This window comes from Salvelinus sp. IW2-2015, linkage group LG13, assembly GCF_002910315.2.
Source record: "Salvelinus sp. IW2-2015 linkage group LG13, ASM291031v2, whole genome shotgun sequence".
NCBI classification, from domain to species: Eukaryota; Metazoa; Chordata; class Actinopteri; order Salmoniformes; family Salmonidae; genus Salvelinus; species Salvelinus sp. IW2-2015.
Genome location: NC_036853.1, coordinates 39,561,743 through 39,582,127, shown reverse-complemented (window position 1 = coordinate 39,582,127; position 20,385 = coordinate 39,561,743). Strand labels below are relative to the sequence as shown.

Genomic DNA, 20,385 nt, shown 5'->3' with positions numbered 1-20,385 from the left:
ACACAGGAAAAAAAAGAATCAAGAACTGTATAAAATATATTTCAATGGAATGTTTATAATTTACCTTTTATATTTTTGAAACGTGTAAAGAAAAAAGATTAATAAACAGTAATAATTTAACAAACAAGTTTGTGAAAAAAGAGACTTAAACACAGTTCTATTATTAAAAGTATGAAAGTTTGAAAGTGAATGCTAATTAAACTGAAAAACTCTTCTCCATTGCAGATAGGAAAATAAAACAAGAATAATAAAATGAAAARACCCACAAAATTAACTGGAAAAACAAGCAAATCCAATTCAAAGAGAAAACATCAAAAACTCTATAAAAATATTAAAAGCTTATGCCAAAATGTTCTATTTGTGTCCTGTGCATTTTTTGTACATCTAGCTAACAATTCCTATCATGACTGATATTATGGAGCTTACTGACTGATGCTCATGTTGAGGACTTTTAGGGGTCATAKTTAAAACATGATTATTGCAGCACAAACATCGTCAACTCATATTTATTTTGTTTATCCTAATAAAATGGCACATTTAATACATTCAAGTCAAACATCCCAAATGTTTTTTATTCAAAATACATGTTTCATACATTTTCATAAACGTAAAAAATATCAAATCGGTATTCATGTGTTATTTCTGTAAAATATTGTATTGAAAAATAATATGACCTTTCTGTAAAAAAAAAATCACATAACATGATTGGCTGTCTGTTAGGCTTACACCGGTTTCTCATTTCAGGCACAGATACCATAGTCTAGCAGGATACCAACAAACATGATGATATACCCTTACGAGAAAACATTTCACATTTCCCTTCACTTGAAATCATTTGAAACCATGTGGTTTTGGAACACTTCATTTGATGATATACAGTTTTATTTTATTTGCAGTTCCACATGTGAAAATCACATTTTCACATTTGAAATTGTATATACCTGTTCACATGTTGAGCTGAAATTTTCATCTTTGAAAACAAAAGAGACACATGCGAGGTCAGTTGTTCACATGTGAAACCATTTGTTCACATGTATTCAATACAGATTTCACATGTTAACACCACCTTTCACATGTGAGAATAACATGTTTTCACCTCACATGTGAATATCAGATTTTGACTTTCACATGTGAAAAACGTTCAAATGTTGTGAGGTGTAGTTTCATGGTATCACATGTTGAAATTTTGCAAATGTGCAATTTCATATTATCACATGTTGCTTTTACATGTTGACACATTAACTTCCCATAAGATCACATGTTAAACACGTGAAATTCATGTTTTTTCCCGCAAGGGTAGTGACACAAAATGTACTGAGCTCTGCCCCAACACTTTGGTTTCATTACTGTAGGTCAATATATACAGTGCCCTCAGAATGTATTCACATCCCTTTGTGTTACAGCCTGAATTTAAAATGGATTACATTGAGATTTTGTGTCAAAGTAGAATTATGTTTTTAGATGATTTTYTTAAACAAATKAATRAAAAATGTCTTGAGTCAATAAGTATTCAATCCTTTTGTTATGGCACGCCTAAATAAGTTCAGGAGTAAAAATRTGCTTAACAAGTCATAATAAATTGCATGGACTCACTCTGTGAGCAACAGTAGTGTTTAAGATTTTTTGTGATTCAAGAGTAACATTAAAACAGAATAATATGCCACACCAACATTAGATAACTATACAGAAAACCCTGAAATTGCTGAGATAAGTAGATGAAATCAATGATGAGAGAATATTCAATCAGATTAACTGAAAACTAAAATAGCAGTGCAGATGGCTCTTTTTTTCTAAGTGCAGAGATGTAATACAGTATTTTGTGTAGAACGTTGACAAAAAAAGTATTCAATCCATTTTAATCCCACTTTGTAACAACATAATGTAGAAAAAGTCGAGGGGTGTGAATACTTTCTGAAGGCACTGAGTTTCATTTGATTTAAGTTGAGGTAAATTGACTGAGAACACATTCTCATTTACAGCAACGATCTGGGGAATAGTTACAGGGAAGAGGGATTAATGAGCCAATTAGAAGCTGGGGATGATTAGGTGGCCATGATGGTATGAGGGCCAGATGGATTTAGCCAGGACACCGGGGTTAACACCCCATCTCTTACGATAAGTGCCATGTGATCTTTATTAACCACAGAGAGTCAGGACACCCGTTTTAACGTCCCATCCAAAAGACGGCACCCGACAGAGGGCAATGTCCCCAATCTTTGGACTGGGACATATTTTTTTTAGACCAGAGGAAAGAGTGCCTCCTACTGGCTCTCCAACACCACTTCCAGCAGCATCTGGTCATCTTATTTATCCAGAGCAAACCAGAAGGTAGGTAACTAATAATACATAGACTAGGTAAACAAATGTATTTGTGTGTGTGTGTGTGTGTGTGCACGCCCACACGTTTGCATGTCATGTCAAACAATTGCGTTTGAACCGGAGTGGGACTGTGTATGTGTGTGTGTGTCAGGTCCTCCTGACCAGTTTCCAGGTGATAACACTACCCATTATGACACCTCCGAGGAAGACCAGGATGAGTCCTGAGGACCGGGCGCTCATAGAGGATATCCTCTCCACCTGTACACGTGCCAGCTCAGCGAAACTGTTCATCTGGGAAAAGAGAGTTAAAGAGGGTGAACAAAGAATGATGAGGAGAGAGAAAGGGGGGAGAAAGAAAATGGAGAAAGGAAGGGCAGAAAGTGAGAGAGAAATCAATGACAATCCCAGTTCAGTTTTCTTTAACAATAGTTAATACCACATCATACACAACAACCAAGACCAAGTTTATATTAATGTAGAATATTGCCCATTCTGTTTACTTTAATACAAAAGGGGAAACACTTCGGGGACAGCCTCTGATGGGATCCATATCTTACCCATCCTCCATGTTTCTGGATCCAGTCCAGTAATTTGCTTCTGAAGTACTCCAGAGTCCACTTCAGAATGTCCTTCACTAACTCRGGGAGGTTAGCAATCACCACCTAGCAGAGATGAAAAGAGTGATTTAATACACACACAGTGATTGTACTGTACATCCAATAATAATAACAAAGTAACAAGAACACTGTATAACATACCTTGACAGCTATCCTCCCTGCTACGTAGAACAGCACAGCAATTCTCTCCCAGGTGATTTGACCGTCCTCAAATACCTTTTCTACCAACTTCCAGTAGCTGGGCTTGCTGGTCATTTGCCCCACCATTCCATCTATCACACTGTTGTTTGGACAGGCGGGTTGAGGGAGGTAGGGAAGGAATTAGACTACTGACTTAGACCATTGTAAACTAACACACAGATAGACAAGCATACTCTATATTCATATTTGTTTAGCTACCCAGCAAACCAAAATTGATTCTGAGAAAGTTCCCAGAACATTCGTTAGGTTGCGGCAAATGTTCTCATTACACAAAAAATGTTCAGTTGTGCTGATAATTAAACAATGTTTGTATAAAACATTCGCCTGATGTTGCAAGAATGTTCCCWGAACACATTTAGTCTGTTTTTTATTATTACATTAACTGGAAACCTAATGAGAACATTTGGGGAATGTTCTGTTGTGGTTATTACAAACGTTGTGCATAACATTTTAATGAATGTTAGAACATTCCAAGGACACTTCATTTAAATCATTTTCCGAAGAAAAATAAATGCTAATGTTAGATTAAACCTTAACTTAAACTTAATGTATAATGTTCAGAGAATGTTCCCGATTTGCTGGGTAGTCTATGCATCAAATTCATCAATGTGAATTCACATAATAACAGTTTGAGAAATTGAACAGGTACTGTAAAACACAAAGCAATGGCTCTAATATCAACTGACTCGTCCAGCTCCCTGTTCTCCTTGAAGGCGTCTCCGATGGTACGTATCATCACAGCCAGCTGTAACACCATCTTCTGCTCCTGCTCACTCTCCAATTCCTGGGTTTCTGTGGAGACCACTACCGGKACTTCTGATGACAACACCTCATCCAGCTGCTCCTGCATCACTCTGGGGACGAGAGAACATTCTGGTTCAGAACCACTCCTTCTTAGAGCACATAGCCTGCTGTAGCCTACTGTGTGTCAAACTAAACAACTGTTGTCACGACACACGGTGTCTGACGGTTTTCATTTCTTCCTTGCACTTAGCTGATAATGTAGAGAATACATTGTTTTTTGCTCTCTGTTTTTGTCAATTCCCAACCCCATGGAAGCAGCCAGTGGTATTAAGTACTTAAGTACAAATATTTAAAGTACTACTTAAATCGTTTTTTGGGGTATCTGTACTCTACTATTTATATTTTTGACAATTTTTACTTTTACTTCACGACATTCCAAAAGAATTAAAAAACAACAACATTTTACTCCAATTCACACACTTTTCAAGAGAACATCCATGGCTATCTCTACTGCCTCTGACCTGGTGGACTCACTAAACACAAATGCTTTGTTTATAAATTATGTCTGAGTGTTAGTGTGCCCCTGGCTATCCATAATTTAAAAAAAACACAAGAATTGTACTGTATGGTTTGCTTAATATAAGGAATTTGAAATTATTTCTACTTTTACTTTTGATACTTAAGTACATTTTAGCAATGCATTTACTTTGATACTTAAGTACATTTAAAACCAAATATTTGTAGACTTTTACTCAAGTAGTATTTTACTGGGTGAGTTTCACTTTTACTTCGAGTCATTTCCTGTTAAGGTATCTTTACTTTTACAAAAGTATGGGTACTTGGGTATTGGGTACTTTTCCCACCACTGGAAGCAGCCACAGGTTTACAGCTACACTACCGGTCAAATGTTTTATAACACMCACTCATTCAAGGGTTTTCCTTTTTTATTTGACTATTTTCTACATTGTAAAATAATAGTGGACATTACAACTATGAAATAACACATATAGAATCATGCAGTAACCAAAAAAGTGGTCAAAAAAATCAAAACATATTTTATATTTGAGATTCTTCAAATAGCCACCCTTTACCTTGATGACAGCTATGCAAACTCTTAGTATTCTCTCATCCAGCTTCATGAGGTAGTCACCTGGAATACATTTCACTTAACAGGTGTGCCTTCTTAAAAGTTAATTTGTGGAATTTATTTCCTTCTTAATGCATTTGAGCCAATCAGTTGTGTTGTGACAAGGTAGGGGGGTATACAGAATATAGCCCTATTTGGTAAAAGACCAAAGTCCACATTATGGCAAGAACAGCTCAAATAAACAAAGAGAAATGATTGTCCATCATTACTTTAAGACATGAAGGTCAGTCAATATGGAAAATTTCAAAAACGTTGAAAGTTTCTTCAAGTGCAGTCGCAAAAACCATCAAGCGCCATGATGAAACTGGCTCTCATGAGGACCGCAACAGGAATGGAAGACCCAGAGTTACCTCTGCTGCAGAGGATAAGTTCATTAGAGTTACCAGCCTCAGAAATTGCAGCCCAAATAAATGCTTCACAGAGTTCAAGTAACAGACACATCTCAACATCAACTGTTCAGAGGAGACTGTGTGAATCAGGYCTTCATGGTCAAATTGCTGCAAAGAAACCACTACTAAAGGACACCAATACGAAGAAGAGACTTGTTTGGGCCAAGAAACATGAGCAATGGACATTAGACCGGTGGAAATTTGTCCTTTGGTCTGCAGTCCAAATTGTAGATTTTTGGTTCTAACCACTGTGTCTTTGTGAGACGCGGTGTGGGTGAACAGATGATCTCCACATGTGTTTTTCCCACCGTGAAGCATGGAGGAGGAAGTGTTATGGTGTAGCGGTGCTTTTCTGGTGACACTGTCTGTGATTTATTTAGAATTCAAGGCACACGTAACCAACATGGCTAGCACAGCATTCTGCAGCGATACGCCATCCCATCTGGGTTGGGCTTAGTGGGACTATCATTTGTTTTTCAACAGGGCAATGACCCAACACACCTCCAGGCTGTGTAAGGGCTATTTTACCAAGAAGGAGAGTGATGGAGTGCTGCATCAGATGACCTGGCCTCCACAATCCCCCGTCTTCAACCAAATTAAGATGGTTTGGGATGAGTCGGACYGCAGAGTGAAGGAAAAGCAGCCAACAAGTGCTTGGCATATGTGGGAACTCCTTCAAGTCTGTTGGAAAAGCATTCCAGGTGAAGCTGGTTGACAGAATGCCAAGAGTGTGCAAAGCTGTCATCAAGGTAAAGGGTGGCTATTTGAAGAATCTCAAATATAAAATATATTTTGATTTGTTTAACACTTTTTTGGTTACTACATGATTACATGTGTTATTTCATAGTTTTGATGTCTTCACTACTATTCTACAATGTAGAAACTAGTAAAAAATAAAGAAAAACCCTTTAATGAGTAGGTGTTCTAAAACTTTTGACCGGTAGTGTAGGTGTGTCCATATGATGCATCTTTGGTTAGTTTTGAGTATCTGTGAAAGTGAACTCACCTTTTCAGCAGGACCTCTCCTACTCTGTCATCTGTAGAACAAATAAATAAAAATCAGCTTAGGTCTAGTCAACATAAAAATAATTCTAAATGTCAAATAGAACAGAATCTTGATAGCTAGCAATAACAATGTACTGATAACTTGGTTACATTGTTGCAGTGATGAKAAATTGCACTGGCAGACCTAGCTACCTGATGTCTCTACACACGCCATTGGCAGTCCACACCCAGCCCGAACGATAACGTTAGCTAGCGAGCTGTAACTTCAGAAAACTTCAGTATAGTAATTGTAGTTATTCTCTTATAACAGGATACAACTATTCTAGCTCTATTTGACAGGCGATGGTTGCTGCTGTTTTATCTCTATTAAGAAAATATCACATTCCTTTGAGATAATATGCAGAATCTATAAACACAAAAAATTAGGAACGGACTCAGACGACAACAAGACTGGACAGTCGAATGAAAGCCGAGAGCAGACGAGCAGCGGTCAGACATTCCACGCGTGCGCATTGTCAATATGGGTCCACACGCTAATGTGTCCGTGTGGAAACTGACTACCATACACAACATGCTAGCTGATAGCTAGTTGATTTTAGCTAGTTGATTTTTGTCCKGCTAGCTAAAGCAGAGACAGCGGCMACTAAGCTAGTGAAGGCGGTGGGGGTGTCTGATACATAATTTCATGTTGATGATCAACACAAGTTAAAAGTTACTTCTTGCAACATTTTATCATGGTTGGCAGCACCACCAACACAATATCTTTCAGTCAATGGAGTACGGACCGAGTAGTTCCAGCACTGTTACTGCTCAGGTAAAAACAAAACAAAAACATGTATTTGTTGCACAAGTGTCTAGATATTCGTTGCATATGTTTAAGTATGACACAAAATACATTTTGAGGTGAATTTACTCGAAATAAAACAACATTGTGTTAGAATATCAGCCATGTAATGATATAACATTTCTCTTTCACATCACACTTTACACCATGTCATAGATAATAGGATTTCTGTTAGCAGGCTATTACCATGTGAACTTTATTACTGTAACTAACTCAGGAGGCAGACACGCCTTGGGTCAAGTCGGGTTAGGATCTTCTGTAAAGAACAGCAGTCTGACTCTTTCAACAGCTAACCACCTAACATGTCCAGATTATATTTCAAAAATATATACACTGCTCAAAAAAATAAAGGGAACACTAAAATAACACATCCTAGATCTGAATGAATGAAATATTCTTATTGAATACTTTTTTCTTTACATAGTTGAATGTGCTGACAACAAAATCACACAAAAATTATCAATGGAAATCAAATTTATCAACCCATGGAGGTCTGGATTTGGAGTCACACTCAAAATTAAAGTGGAAAACCACACTACAGGCTGATCCAACTTTGATGTAATGTCCTTAAACAAGTCAAAATGAGGCTCAGTAGTGTGTGTGGCCTCCACGTGCCTGTATGACCTCCCTACAATGCCTGGGCATGCTCCTGATGAGGTGTGCGGGATGTCTCCTGGGGGATCTCCTCCCAGACCTGGACTAAAGCACCGCCAACTCCTGACGTCTTGTGGTGCAACGTGGCGTTGGTGGATGGAGCGAGACATGATGTCCCAGATGTGCTCATTGGATTCAGGTCTGGGGAACGCGGCCAGTCCCTAGCATCAATGCCTTCCTCTTGCAGGAACTGCTGAACCACTCCAGCCAATTGAGGTCTAGCATTGTCTTGCATTAGGAGGAACCAGGGCAACCGCACCAGCATATGTCTTCACAAGGGGTCTGAGGATTCATCTCGGTACCTAATGGCCAGTCAAGGCTTACCTCTGGCGAGCACATGGAGGCTGTGCGGCCCCCATAAGAAATGGCACCCACCACCATGACTGACCCACGCCAAACGGTCGAATGCGTGGAATGGATGTGCAGGCAGCGGAAGCCTTCTGCCCACGGCGTCGTCTCCAGACTCTGTCACGTTTGTCACAATGTGCTAACAGTGGTGAACCTGGCTGTTATCTGTGAAAGCTGGGAATTGCCAATCTGTGTGTTCTTCTGGCAAATGCCCCGAACGTCGCTGCACGTGGGTTTGGGCTGTAAGCACAACCCACCGTGACGTCGGCGCCTCATACCCACCCTCATGGAGTCTGTTTCTGACCGTTTGAGCAGACACATTCACATTTGTGGCCTCTGGGAGGTCATTTTGGCAGGGTCGTGCAAAGTGTCCTGCTTTGCACAAATGGCAAGGTAAGCGGTCCTCGCTGCTGGGTTGTTTTGCCGCTCCGAGGCCTCCTCCACGCTTGCCTGATGTACTGCCTGTCTCCTGTAGCGCCTCCATGCTCTGGACACTACGCTGAAGACACAGCAAACCTTCTTGCCCTTCAGCTCGCATTGACGTGCCAATCTGGGATGAGCTGCACTACCTGAGCCACTTGTGTGGTGTTGTAGACTCGTCTCATGCTCACTAGAGTGAAGCAACCGCCAGATTCAAAAGGACCAAAACACAGAAGCATAGGAATGAGAAGTGGTCTGTGGTCACCACTGCAGAACCACTCCTTTAGTGGGGGTCTTGCTAATTGCCTATAATTTCACCTTTTGCTATTCCATTTGCACAACAGCATGTGAAATTTATTGTCAATCAGTGTTGCTTCCTATAGTAGGACAGTTTGATTTCACAGAAGTGTGATTGACTTGGAGTTACATTGTGTTGTTTAAGTGTTCCTTTATTTTTTTGAGCAGTGTTTGCTAGATTATGTGCTGTAGGAATGTGCTTGGGACTGTGAAAAGTGGGGTGGGTATAATTTGTGTTACGTTCCAACGGGAATATGTTCTATAACTTCGTAAGTAACAAGGTGCCAAAAAACAAAGCATACAAAATAGCGCGATCAATTCACCTAGCTAACTAGCTGCCGAATAGGCATCAACTCACCACGTAGTTTATTCTTAATGTTTGTCCATAGGTTACCAAAGTGAGGACAGACATTTTYCGTATTTAACGTGAGTGAAAATTTAATGAAATAGCCCACTCCCTACCCGGTATCTTATTTGCCCGCTATTCAACTTTGTATGTGTTGTTTGTTGGCAACATTTGTTATTTACAAAGTTTTTGGAACACATTCCTGTTGGAATGTTCCAMAAATTATACCCACCCTGAAAAGTGTACCCTGACCTCACTACTCTGTCAATAGCTGATACTCCCTAGGGGCCATTTTATTTTATTGGTTACTCTGTGTTGGAGGTGTCAGTCTCTGCAGCCAATCAAATGTGAGCTCAACTCAGAATTGGTCCTGTTGAGATTTTAATAGGTCTATATTTATAAGTAGGGCTGACTCCAATTACTTGACTGGTCGATTGTTTTGTCGTTAGGCTGTTGGTCAACCCGAGATTCTTTTAGTCGAGCAGTAATTAAGATGGTACCGGAGAAGAAAGCTGCCGTTTTACGTATTCCTAACAAAAGTTTTTTCTTTTTTTTTTCTTCTTTGCGTTGTTTGTTTGTTTGTTTGTTTGTTTGTTGTTTGTTTTTTAAGTTGTTGTACATAACGTTGCCACTACAGTCTCTTATGACTGAAAATAACTTCTGTACATCAGAACTGCGATTACTCACCACGGACTGGCAGAATCCTTTTTTTCTTTTAACGAGCCCGATGTGAATGATATACTGCTTTCCCGGGAACAAGCCCAGATCCCCRTCATTTGCATGAAGAGAAGGCAGAGAAAAAGGGGCAAGAGGGCAGGCTGCCTTCTGAGAATTCGTAGAAGATAGAATAAACCTCACTTCCTTCCATTCTGCTAGCAAACGTGCGATCTTTGGAAAATAAAATAGATGACCTACGCTGAAGATTAAATTGCCATCGGGACATTCAAAACTGTAATATCTTATGCGTCATGGAGTCGTGGCTGAACGACAACATTATCAACATACAGCTGGCTGGTTATACGCTGTACCGGCAGGATAGAACAGYGGCGTCTGGTAAGACAAGGGGCAGTGGACTATGTATTTTTGTAAATAACAGCTGGTGTATGATATCTAAGGAGGTCTCGAGCTATTGCTCACCTGAGGTAGAGTATCTCATGATAAGCTGTAGACCACACTATCTACCTAGACAATTTATCTGTATTTTTCGTAGCTGTCGACATACCACCACAGACCGATGCTGGCACTAAGACCGCATTGAATGAGTTGTATTCCGCCAAAAGCAAACAAGAGGCGGCGCTCCTAGTAGCCGGGGACTTTAATGAAGGGAAACTTAAATCCGTCTTACCAAATTTCTATCAGCATGTTAAATGTGCAACCAGAGAGGGAAAAACTCTGGACCACGTTTACTCCACACACAGACACTCATACAAAAAGTTCTCCCCTTGTCCTCCATTTGGCAAATCTGACCATAATTTGTCCTCCTGATTCCTGCTTACAAGCAAAAATTAAAGCAGGAAAGAACCAGTGACTTGTCTGATGAGATTCCGAGATTCCTCCGATGGCATTGAGAGTACACCACATCTCACTGGCTTCATCAATAAGTGCATCGACGACGTCGTCCCCACAGTGACTGTACGTACATACCCCAACCAGAAACCATGGATTACAGGCAACATCCGCCACTGAGCTAAAGGCTAGAAGCTCCGCTTTCAAGGAGCAGGACTCCAACCCGGAAGCTTATAAGAAATGCCGCTATGGCCCACCAACGAACCATCAAACAAGCAAAGCGTCAATACAGGACTAAGATCAAATCGTACTACACCGGATGTGATGCTCGTCGGATGTAGCAGGGCTTGCAAACTATTACAAAGGGAAGCACAGCCGCGAGCTGCCCAGTGACACAAGCCTACCAAACAAACTGAACTACTTCTATTTAATATTTGAGGCAAATAGCACTAAAACATGCATGAGAGCACCAGCTGTTCCGAACGACTGTGTGCGCTCTCGCAGCCAATGTGAGTAAGACCTTTAAACAGGTCAACGTTCACAAGGCCTCAGGGCCAGGTGGATTACACAAGAACATGTACTGCGAGCATGCGTTGACCAACTGGCAAGAGTCTTCGCAGACATTATCAACCTCTCCCTGTCTGAGTCTGTAATACCAACATGTTTAAAGCAGACCACCATAGTCCCTGTGCCAAGAACACTAAGGTAACCTGAATGACTACCAATCCGTAGCACTCACATCTTACCATGAAGTGCTTTGAAAGGCTGGTCATGGCTCACATCAACACCATTATCCCAAAAACCCTAGACCCACTCCAATTTGCATAACGCCCTAACAGATCCACAGATGATGCAATCTCTATTGCACTCCACACTGCCCTTTCCCACCTGGACAAAGGAACACCTATGTGAGAATACTAGTCATTGACTACAACTCAACGTTCAACACCCTAGTCCCTCAAAGCTCATCAATAAGCTAAGGACCCTGGGACTAAACACCTCCCTCTTCAACTCGATCCTGACTTCCTGATGGGCTGCCCCCAGATGGTAAGGGTAGTAACAACACATCCGCCACTCTGATCCTCAACACAGGGTAGGCCTGATCACCGACAATGAGGTCAGAAAACTGGCCATGTGGTGCAAGGAACAACAACCTCTCCTTCAAGACAAAGGAGATGATTGTGGACTACAGGATTAAGAGGACCGATACGCCCCCATTCTCATCGATGGGCTGTAGTGGAGCAGGTTGAGAGCTTGAAGTTTCTTGGTGTCAAATCATCAACAACTACATGTCCAAGCACACAGACAGTCTGATTAGGCACAACAAAACCTATTCCCCTCAGTACACTGAAAAGATTTGCATAGGTCCTCAGCTCCTCAAAAGATTCTGCAGCTGCCACCATCGAGAGCATCCTGACTGGTTGCATCACTGCCTGGTATGGCAACTGCTCGGCCTCTGAACGCAAGGCACGACAGAGGTAGTGCGAACGGCCCAGTACATCACTGGGGCCAAGCTTCCTGCCATCCAGGACCTCTATACCAGGCGGTGTCAGAGGAGGCCCTAAAAATGCGAAGACTCCACGTTATAAACTTTGATTTGATTTGAAAAGTATCTAGATCCTCTATTAAGGCTGTGGATGGATCCAAGTTGTGGATTTAAAGAAAGCATGAATCATCAGTGTACAATGACACCTTTGTTTCTAAGCCCTGTACAGGCCTTGCAAAAGTATTCACACCCTACATTCCTTGTTTTTGAAAGAAAAGCAATTTTTTGTCCATTTTAAAACAACATCAAATTGATCAGAAATTTAGGTGTAACAATTGTTAATGTTGTAAATGACTATTGTAGCTGGAAAATGGACTGACTTTTTATGGAATATCCACAGAGGCCCATTATCAGCAACCATCACTCCTGTGTTCCAATGGCACGTTGTGTTAGCTAATCCAAGTTCATCATTTTAAAAGGCTAATTGATCATTAGAAAATCCTTTTGCAAATATGTTAGCACAGCTGAAAACTGTTGTTCTGATTTGAAGAAGCAATAAAACGGGCCTTCTTTAGACTAGTTGAGTATTTGGTGCATCAGCATTGATGGGTTCCATTACAGGCCCAAAATGATCAGAAAAAAATAACTTTCTTCTGAAACTCGTCAGTCTATTCTTGTGCTCAGTAATGAAGGCTATTCCATGCTTGAGACAAACTGAAATGCTCCTCACAGACAGTGTGGTGAAGAAGTTGCAACAGCGCCTCTTCAACCTCAGGAGGCTGAAGAAATGTGGCTTGTCACCTAAAGCCCTCACAAACTTWTACAGATGCACAATTGAGAGCGTCCTGTCAGGCTGTATCACCGCCTGTTACGGCAATAGCACYGCCCACAACCGCATGGCTCTCCAGAGGGTTTGCGGTCTGCACAACGCATCACCGGGAGCAAACTACCTGCCCTCCAGGACACCTACAGCATCCAATGTCACAGGAAGGCCAAAAAGATCATCAAGGACAACAACTACCCGAGCCACTGCCTATTCACCCCGCTACCATCCAGAAGGCGAGGTCGGTACAGGTGCATCAAAGCTGAGACCGAGACAGAAGCTGTTTTTAAATCTCAAGGCCATCCGACTGATAAACAGCCATCACTAGCACAGAGAGGCTGCTGCCTACATACAGACTTKAAATCATTGGCCACTTTAATAAATGGAACACTAGTCACTTTAATAATGCCACTTTAATGTTTACATATGGGCAAGACATAAAATGTAGGTGCCTTTGAATGGGATATGGTAGTAGGTGCCAGGTGCACCTGTTTGTGTCAAGAACTGCAACACTGAGTTTTTCACACTCAACCGTTTCCCATGTGCATCAAGAATGGTCCACCACCCAAAGGACAACAGTTTAGTCAACATGGGCCAGCATCCCTGTGGAACGCTTTGACACCTTGTAGAGTCAGTGCCCCGATGAAATAAGGCTGTTCTGAGAGCAAAAAGGGCGGGGGCTGGGTTGCAACTCAATATTAGGAAGGTGTTCCTAATATTTGGTGTTCCTAATATTWGGTGTTCCTAATATTTGGTACACTCAGTATATGTGTGTCTTTAATTAGAAATTATTTCCCTACTGTAAAGTGCCACGCAGCTACTGGCTTTCTGTGGCTTTACACCACACAATGCTACTCAATTCCACATTTGTATGTGTTTGTGCTCAATTCCTCATTTTACGTTTGAAACTCTCTGCTGCCAAATATGCTTTTGGTTGGTCCTGGTCCAGAGGCAGAAGTTTGGTTTGTGAAGGGGAAAAAAGTTGAACAAGGCTTGTAGGGAGAACAGAGGCACAATATGTCTTCACTCTTTTCCCTTTTGTGATGGTAACAAGGAAATATGGTATGCCAACAATGTCCTCGTCACCTAATTTTTATATAGTATTCTATAACGAATATAATATTGTATTGTGGCCTATTCCTCTCGAGGCATGTAAAACTGTTGGGCTCTGAAATCTGGTAAAAACAGCTTGCTGGAGCTCATCTGAACTGTTGGCTTCTGWGCCCTCATCCTCTATGTACTTAATGCTGAGGCTACATACAGACACCCTAGTCTAATGTCCTTCTCTCACATTTCATTATTGTGCTGATAGTGCATMATTTACTGTTAGATTTGTATGCTMCAAGGCAGTGCCTTKCCCAAGCCTATTGCTTTATCATAGCATTAGCCATGTCAGGTATGCCATAAGGCTATCTTCAGCCTCTATCTGGACCTGCTTACTATTTAGCCATCCATGTTGGTATATTGGTATGTGATTCAGGCACTGCAATCATGCATGTTTAGCTTCATGTATGTTTAGCTTTAGGGCTCTTCAATCAGATCCTCTTTAGCTGACATTCGCATAGCAGTTGTTTTGGCAGTGTCAGAGGTTGAACTGTGTTGGTGCAACTGGCATTATAACTAAAGCGGACATTGCCATTTACTACACGGAGTCGCATTAACAGAAATCCCATGCAGCCTTGTTGTCCTCCACAATGAAATCGGGGAGGGGACTGTGGATCAGTTTTCGTCCGTTAGTACGATAGTCACACGCGATATCTGACAGCACCGGMCAATTTTTTACGAAACTTACGTGAATGATGCGTCTTGCAATAGAGCTCCGACATTTACAAAATGACACTGATTGGCCAGATGATGGCKCTATAACAAGAGATTGAAAATGCAAATTTCAAAGGTCACGCCCTTCACCCCATTTGACCTACAGTCATGAAAAAAATGTGGTACATGCATCAATCTCCTCAAGGAACAAATTTGCCTCAGTGACCCATAAGGTCCGCCCTGATGGATTGTCCGCCATTTTGAATTTGATAAACACTTAAAACGGTACTCTTCTGTCACCGAATGACCGATCTGCAGCATCTGTGGACAAASGTCTCTTGCAATTTTYCCCAGACTAGTACCTAAAACAACATGGATGCTATTGGCCAATAAACATTCACRTGTGCGTGGTGTGGCACATAAATGCATATAAATCAGTCAAGGATATTCGTATTGTAACTACATTTGGTACACATGTTGCAAACACTGTCAAGACTCAACATACGCAAGAACTCATTGACCACATGGTGGTGCTATAAYGGACACATTTTTGTATCTCTTGATCTGTTTGACTCAGAGTGATGAAATTTGGCACACATGCTCAGGGCTGTACTTTCGCAAAGTGGGTGGGGTTATATCCTGCCTGGTTGTCCCTGTCCGGGTGTATCGTCGGATGGGGCCACAGTGTCCCCTGACCACTCCTGTCTCAGCCGTCTAGTATCTATGCTGCAATAGTTGTGCCGGGGGGCTAGGGTCAGTCTGTTAATCTGGTGTAATTCTCCTGTGTGAATTTAAGTATGATCCCTCTAATTTCTCCCACTCCCTTTCCAGAGACCTGAGCCCTAGACCATGCCTCAGGACTAGTGGCCTTGATGACTCCTGGTTCCCCAGTCCACCTGGTAGTGCTGCTGCTCCAGTTTCACCTGTTCTGCCTGCGGCTATGGAACCCTGACCTGTTCACCGGACGTGCTACCTGTCCCAGACCTGCTGTTTTCAACTCTCTAAAGACAGCAGGAGCGGTAGAGATACTCTGAATGATCGGCTATGAAAAGCCAACTGACATTTACTCCTGAGGTGCTGACCTGTTGCACCCTCGACAACTACTGTGATTATTATTATTTGACCATGCTGGTCATTTATGAACATTTTTAACATCTTGGCCATGTTCTGTTATAATCTCACCCGGCACAGCCAGAAGAGGACTGGCCACCCTCATAGCCTGGTCCTCTCTAGGTTTCTCCTCGGTTTTGGCCTTTCTAGGGAGTTTGTTCCTAGCCACCGTGCTTCTACACCTGCATTGCTTGCTGTTTGGGGTTTAGGCTGGGTTCTGTACAGCACTTTCATATCAGCTGATGTAAGAAGGCTATATAAATACATTTCATTTGATTTGATTTAATGAGCTGCACATCCAGCAACTTCGTCAACTATTTCAACTTTATGTTAAACTGTTTGGTGGGGACGCTCACCTGGATATGATAAGCTATCCGCTCTCGAATCAACGCATGTGACAAAGCTGCTGCCAACTGCATTCAATTGGCGTCAGTTGTGTGCGCGGGCGTTTGAATGACGCCTCCAACTTGCGTCTGATTCGTTGTCAAATGGTTTCTAATGGCAATTGCGAAAAAGCAATGTGAAATATTGACTAGCCTTTAATTACACTAACCTTTTTAATAGTTCAGAAAAGTGATGTAGAAGATGGGTGACTTTGAAAATAGAGAGGAAGTGTCTGATATGGAGAATGTTAGATTCATAATGAATGATCATAATGAATCATACTCTGATGAGGACGAAATTGCTGAAGTGAGGTGATATTAATGTAAAACAAAAGACAATATAGCATGGTCTTCCACCTGAGATCAAGGTAGAATGCCAGTTAATGTTTGTAATGTAATGATCAATATCAGTACAATTCACAGACGAAGCATCTTTTTACATTCTCTTGCATAGTTTTATACTGTATTTAAACATCAGAAATCATTATTTTTACTGTAACCTTCTGCACTTACAATAAAACTAAAGTAAAATCCATAAAACAATAATGGTACATTTTGTATTTTCTTATAAGTCTATTACTGTATTTCTACAGCTTATTTGTGAAAAAAGGATGCATGTCTGTAAAAAATACAAGAAGTTTAATGTATTTCGCATTTACTGACATTTCCTATTATTCTACATGACGAAAGTTAAATATAATGTTATCCCACCATTATTCATAAATACAGAAAACAAAATGTTAAAAATTAACAGTTAATTAAGTATCGTCATTTAAAAAAATAAATTTACAGCGTATGCTTGCAGCCTCAGACAAGGTGTTTCCACCCGCTTGACGTCTCCCTAAGGTCTTCTTACTGGTTTTCATGGTTCCTTCAATGGCATTCACAACTCCTATCACTAATTTCCTTCACGTGATTTAGTGTTTCTSATCTGGTCTTTTCACCTTAATCACTTGCATTCTAAATTGGGTTCCTGCGGTACTTTCATRATAGCGCACTCTTACTTATCCTTTTTCTTGCTTTATGCTTATTCACACTCGACCGTGCTCTTTTCCTCATCATTCATTCTCTTTCCATCCCTCTGTTTCATTCCTCTCCTTTCTTAAGTAATATAAAGGTGCTATCTTTCCCCTTTTACTGCTCTTTTGTTCAGAATTGGAGCAGTAACCACCACAGCTACATTAGGTATAATTCCAGCAGCTAGGTCTCTGGCTATGCTCTGCTACACCTCACTTGTTAGGCCCAATCTATTTGACCTCTTCTCAGCAATGGCTCCTTACCGTAGCTATCAATATCTAATTTAGTTGGCGAGTTTCCAATTACACGCATGCATGTGGCGGTCATTCATATTACACCCGGCTTTTGGGTCAGACACATTTTGGCGTGCGTCCCCATCACTCGTTTACCGAATGCACGACTGGGTTCGAAGCATATTTGACAAATCAATTTGCAGCATGTTTGGTTTGGTCCTACCTACCATCATGCGTAACATTTCTTCTGAATAAATCAGAGTAACAATGCGAGGCACTCAGTAGGTCAGCATTGGGCCAGGACTTGGGCAGGTGTCCATATCTTCCTGCATTTCGGCGGTGCACAGTGGGCCTAACGCTCGGTTAGCGTTCCATGTCAATCATGCATATAGCATTACGGCATGTGCTGTTGGGTTCAACACTCAGTTAGGATTTCATGTTAATCCTGCATACCTCTTACGGCATGCATGGCTGGGTAGAGGTACACGCAGACATCTCATTTCAACCAAAAACATTTCATATGATATTTTCAATTACAGCATAATTGCACTTTTGTTAGTAGTTGCTTGCAAATGTCATAGTATGCTTTGGTTAAGCACGTATTTAACTTGTCTTCAAACTCGTTAAACTCTAAGCCAGCATGTACTCCACCTTCTCCCTGGTAACCTGTTTCTCTTTTTGTTGTGGAGGGGAGGGGGGGGGGGTGAGGTTTGATGCATGCCTGCCCAGGTCTTGTCAGACTTCAAGCACCGTCTGGCTACTGAGGAGATTCCTCGTAGATTGAGGCGCTACCCCAACTCATTCAATCAAATTCTCTAATTATGATCTTCTTGGTCTCTGTTTTGTCAATCAGTTAAGCTTGTACTCGATTGAAAATGAGTTCACGAGAAAAGCCAGGGCTAGCCTGTCATCTTAAAAAGTACTTTGTTGTGGTTAGATGTAAGGAATGGGGTGCGCAAAGTCTCCAGATTCCCCTCTATCTAATCCCACTCTAATGCCTCTGTGCCATCTTTATCAGTGAGCTTTCTAACCAGATCAAACACTTGACCTTTTGAGTGCCCCTGAAAAACATCAAGGATAAATGGATACATGGACCGACGCTGGCCGAATGACAGGCATTATTTGAGCATTAGCGATTTATCAAAACAATGTCATTCTGATTGAAGCTAGTAAATGAGATTTACTGGAACAATTGTAAACAATGTTTTTTTTTTTTTGGGGGGGGTGTGTGGTATGTTAGTTTACTCGGATGAGATGGTTGTTCTGTTTCAGGGCTCCAAACGATGACGACAACATCGTACTTGTCAGCTGACAGCAGCTACAGCTGAGACACCTGGGAATGTTGGGAGAAGAGGAATTCTGGAAATTGGGAACCCAAATCTCTGAAATACAGGAAAAAAACCTGACGGAAACAATGTACAATAATATTTGGAACCATGCAGGTTTGTATAGGTAAAGTTTGTATATTCCACAGGGGAGCATACGAGCAATATGTGCCAAATGAAGTTTTTTTTAAATATCGCTTTTATACATGAAATCAAAAGACGTATGATATATGCTGGCTCTGAGCCAGTGGCTCTGCATTAGCAAAAAGAAGAAAAAGCTTTTAAAAGTTTCCAGGATTTTTATGATGAAAATGCTATTTAGGTCAGGGACATTCTTCAGAGGTTTACAGGACCAGTGTCACGCCCTGACCATAGTTTGCTTGTATGTTTTTATGTTTTGTTTGGTCAGGGTGTGATCTGAGTGGGCATTCTATGTTGTATGTCTAGTTTGTCTGTTTCTGTGTTTGGCCTGATATGGTTCTCARTCAGAGGCAGGTGTTTGTCGTTGTCTYTGATTGGGAACCATATTTAGGTAGCCTGTTTTGTCATTGTGGGGTGTGGGTGATTGTCTATGTGTTAGTTGCCTGTGTCTGCACTGTTATATCTAGCRTCACGGTCGTTTTGTTGTTTTGTATTAGTTTGGTTAGTGTTTCTTCTTAAATAAATAGAAGAATGTATTCACTTCACGCTGYGCCTTGGTCCTCCTCTCTTCCACATTACGACGAGCGTGACAACCAGGCAAGCACAGAGAGCCCGATTGCTATGTGATTCTGATGCACTTCGTATGTACGCAATTACAATGTGAAACAAAGGTGTCATTTATTTTTCGGTGTTTCATAGATTTGTATGTTCAAAATACATATGAAAATGCAATGCAAGAGCCAGACAAAGTTTTTTTGTGTGGGGGTTTTAGTGATCTTAATGTTGTCAGAGTATCTGAAATGTATTGGTCAGATGACTGAAAAAGTGTGTTTTTCACAGTGGGGTCTGTATGACTGAATAAGATGCGTCAGGCTATTATGACAAGTACCATGTAATGTTGGCAATGAGCCTCATCATCACACGATCTGCTTTGACAGGATGTGGTATGAACAAGCTGGAACACATCTGTCTTTAGCGCTCTAGGAAAGCTCATCGGGGAGTAAATGTCATGAGTCAGTAAAAAGAGAATCCACTTTTACAGAGTTATCCAAGCATCAAATGAATCCTTTACCTTAGGTGGTCTGTAGTGAACAAGGCAAGGTGTAATAAATGATACTTATGAATCTTGTTTTAATGGTTGTTAATATTTGGCAGTGTGTTAGTCTATCTAGCAAGCTTTTATGCAAGCCTTTTTTAACCCAGACTTTTTAACCCAGACAGCCCAACATTCAATATCCTTTTCTAACATGGGCAAGTAGGAAAATTATTTTA

At 41.1% G+C, this 20,385-nt stretch overlaps 1 protein-coding gene across 1 annotated transcript; it reads right to left on the bottom strand.

Moving 5' to 3' along the window:
* Positions 1 to 2,384: 2,384 nt before the first annotated feature.
* On the bottom strand, positions 2,385 to 6,810 carry LOC111971873 (apoptosis regulator BAX-like). The gene is made up of 6 exons (XM_023998665.2): positions 6,615 to 6,810; positions 6,424 to 6,454; positions 3,824 to 3,991; positions 3,078 to 3,216; positions 2,877 to 2,981; positions 2,385 to 2,610 (listed from the first exon to the last, which is right to left on the bottom strand). Exons 1-6 carry the CDS (start codon positions 6,634 to 6,636, stop codon positions 2,467 to 2,469), a joined length of 609 nt encoding a protein of 202 aa, XP_023854433.1. The 5' UTR covers positions 6,637 to 6,810; the 3' UTR covers positions 2,385 to 2,466.
* Between the last annotated feature and the right edge of the window lie 13,575 nt (positions 6,811 to 20,385).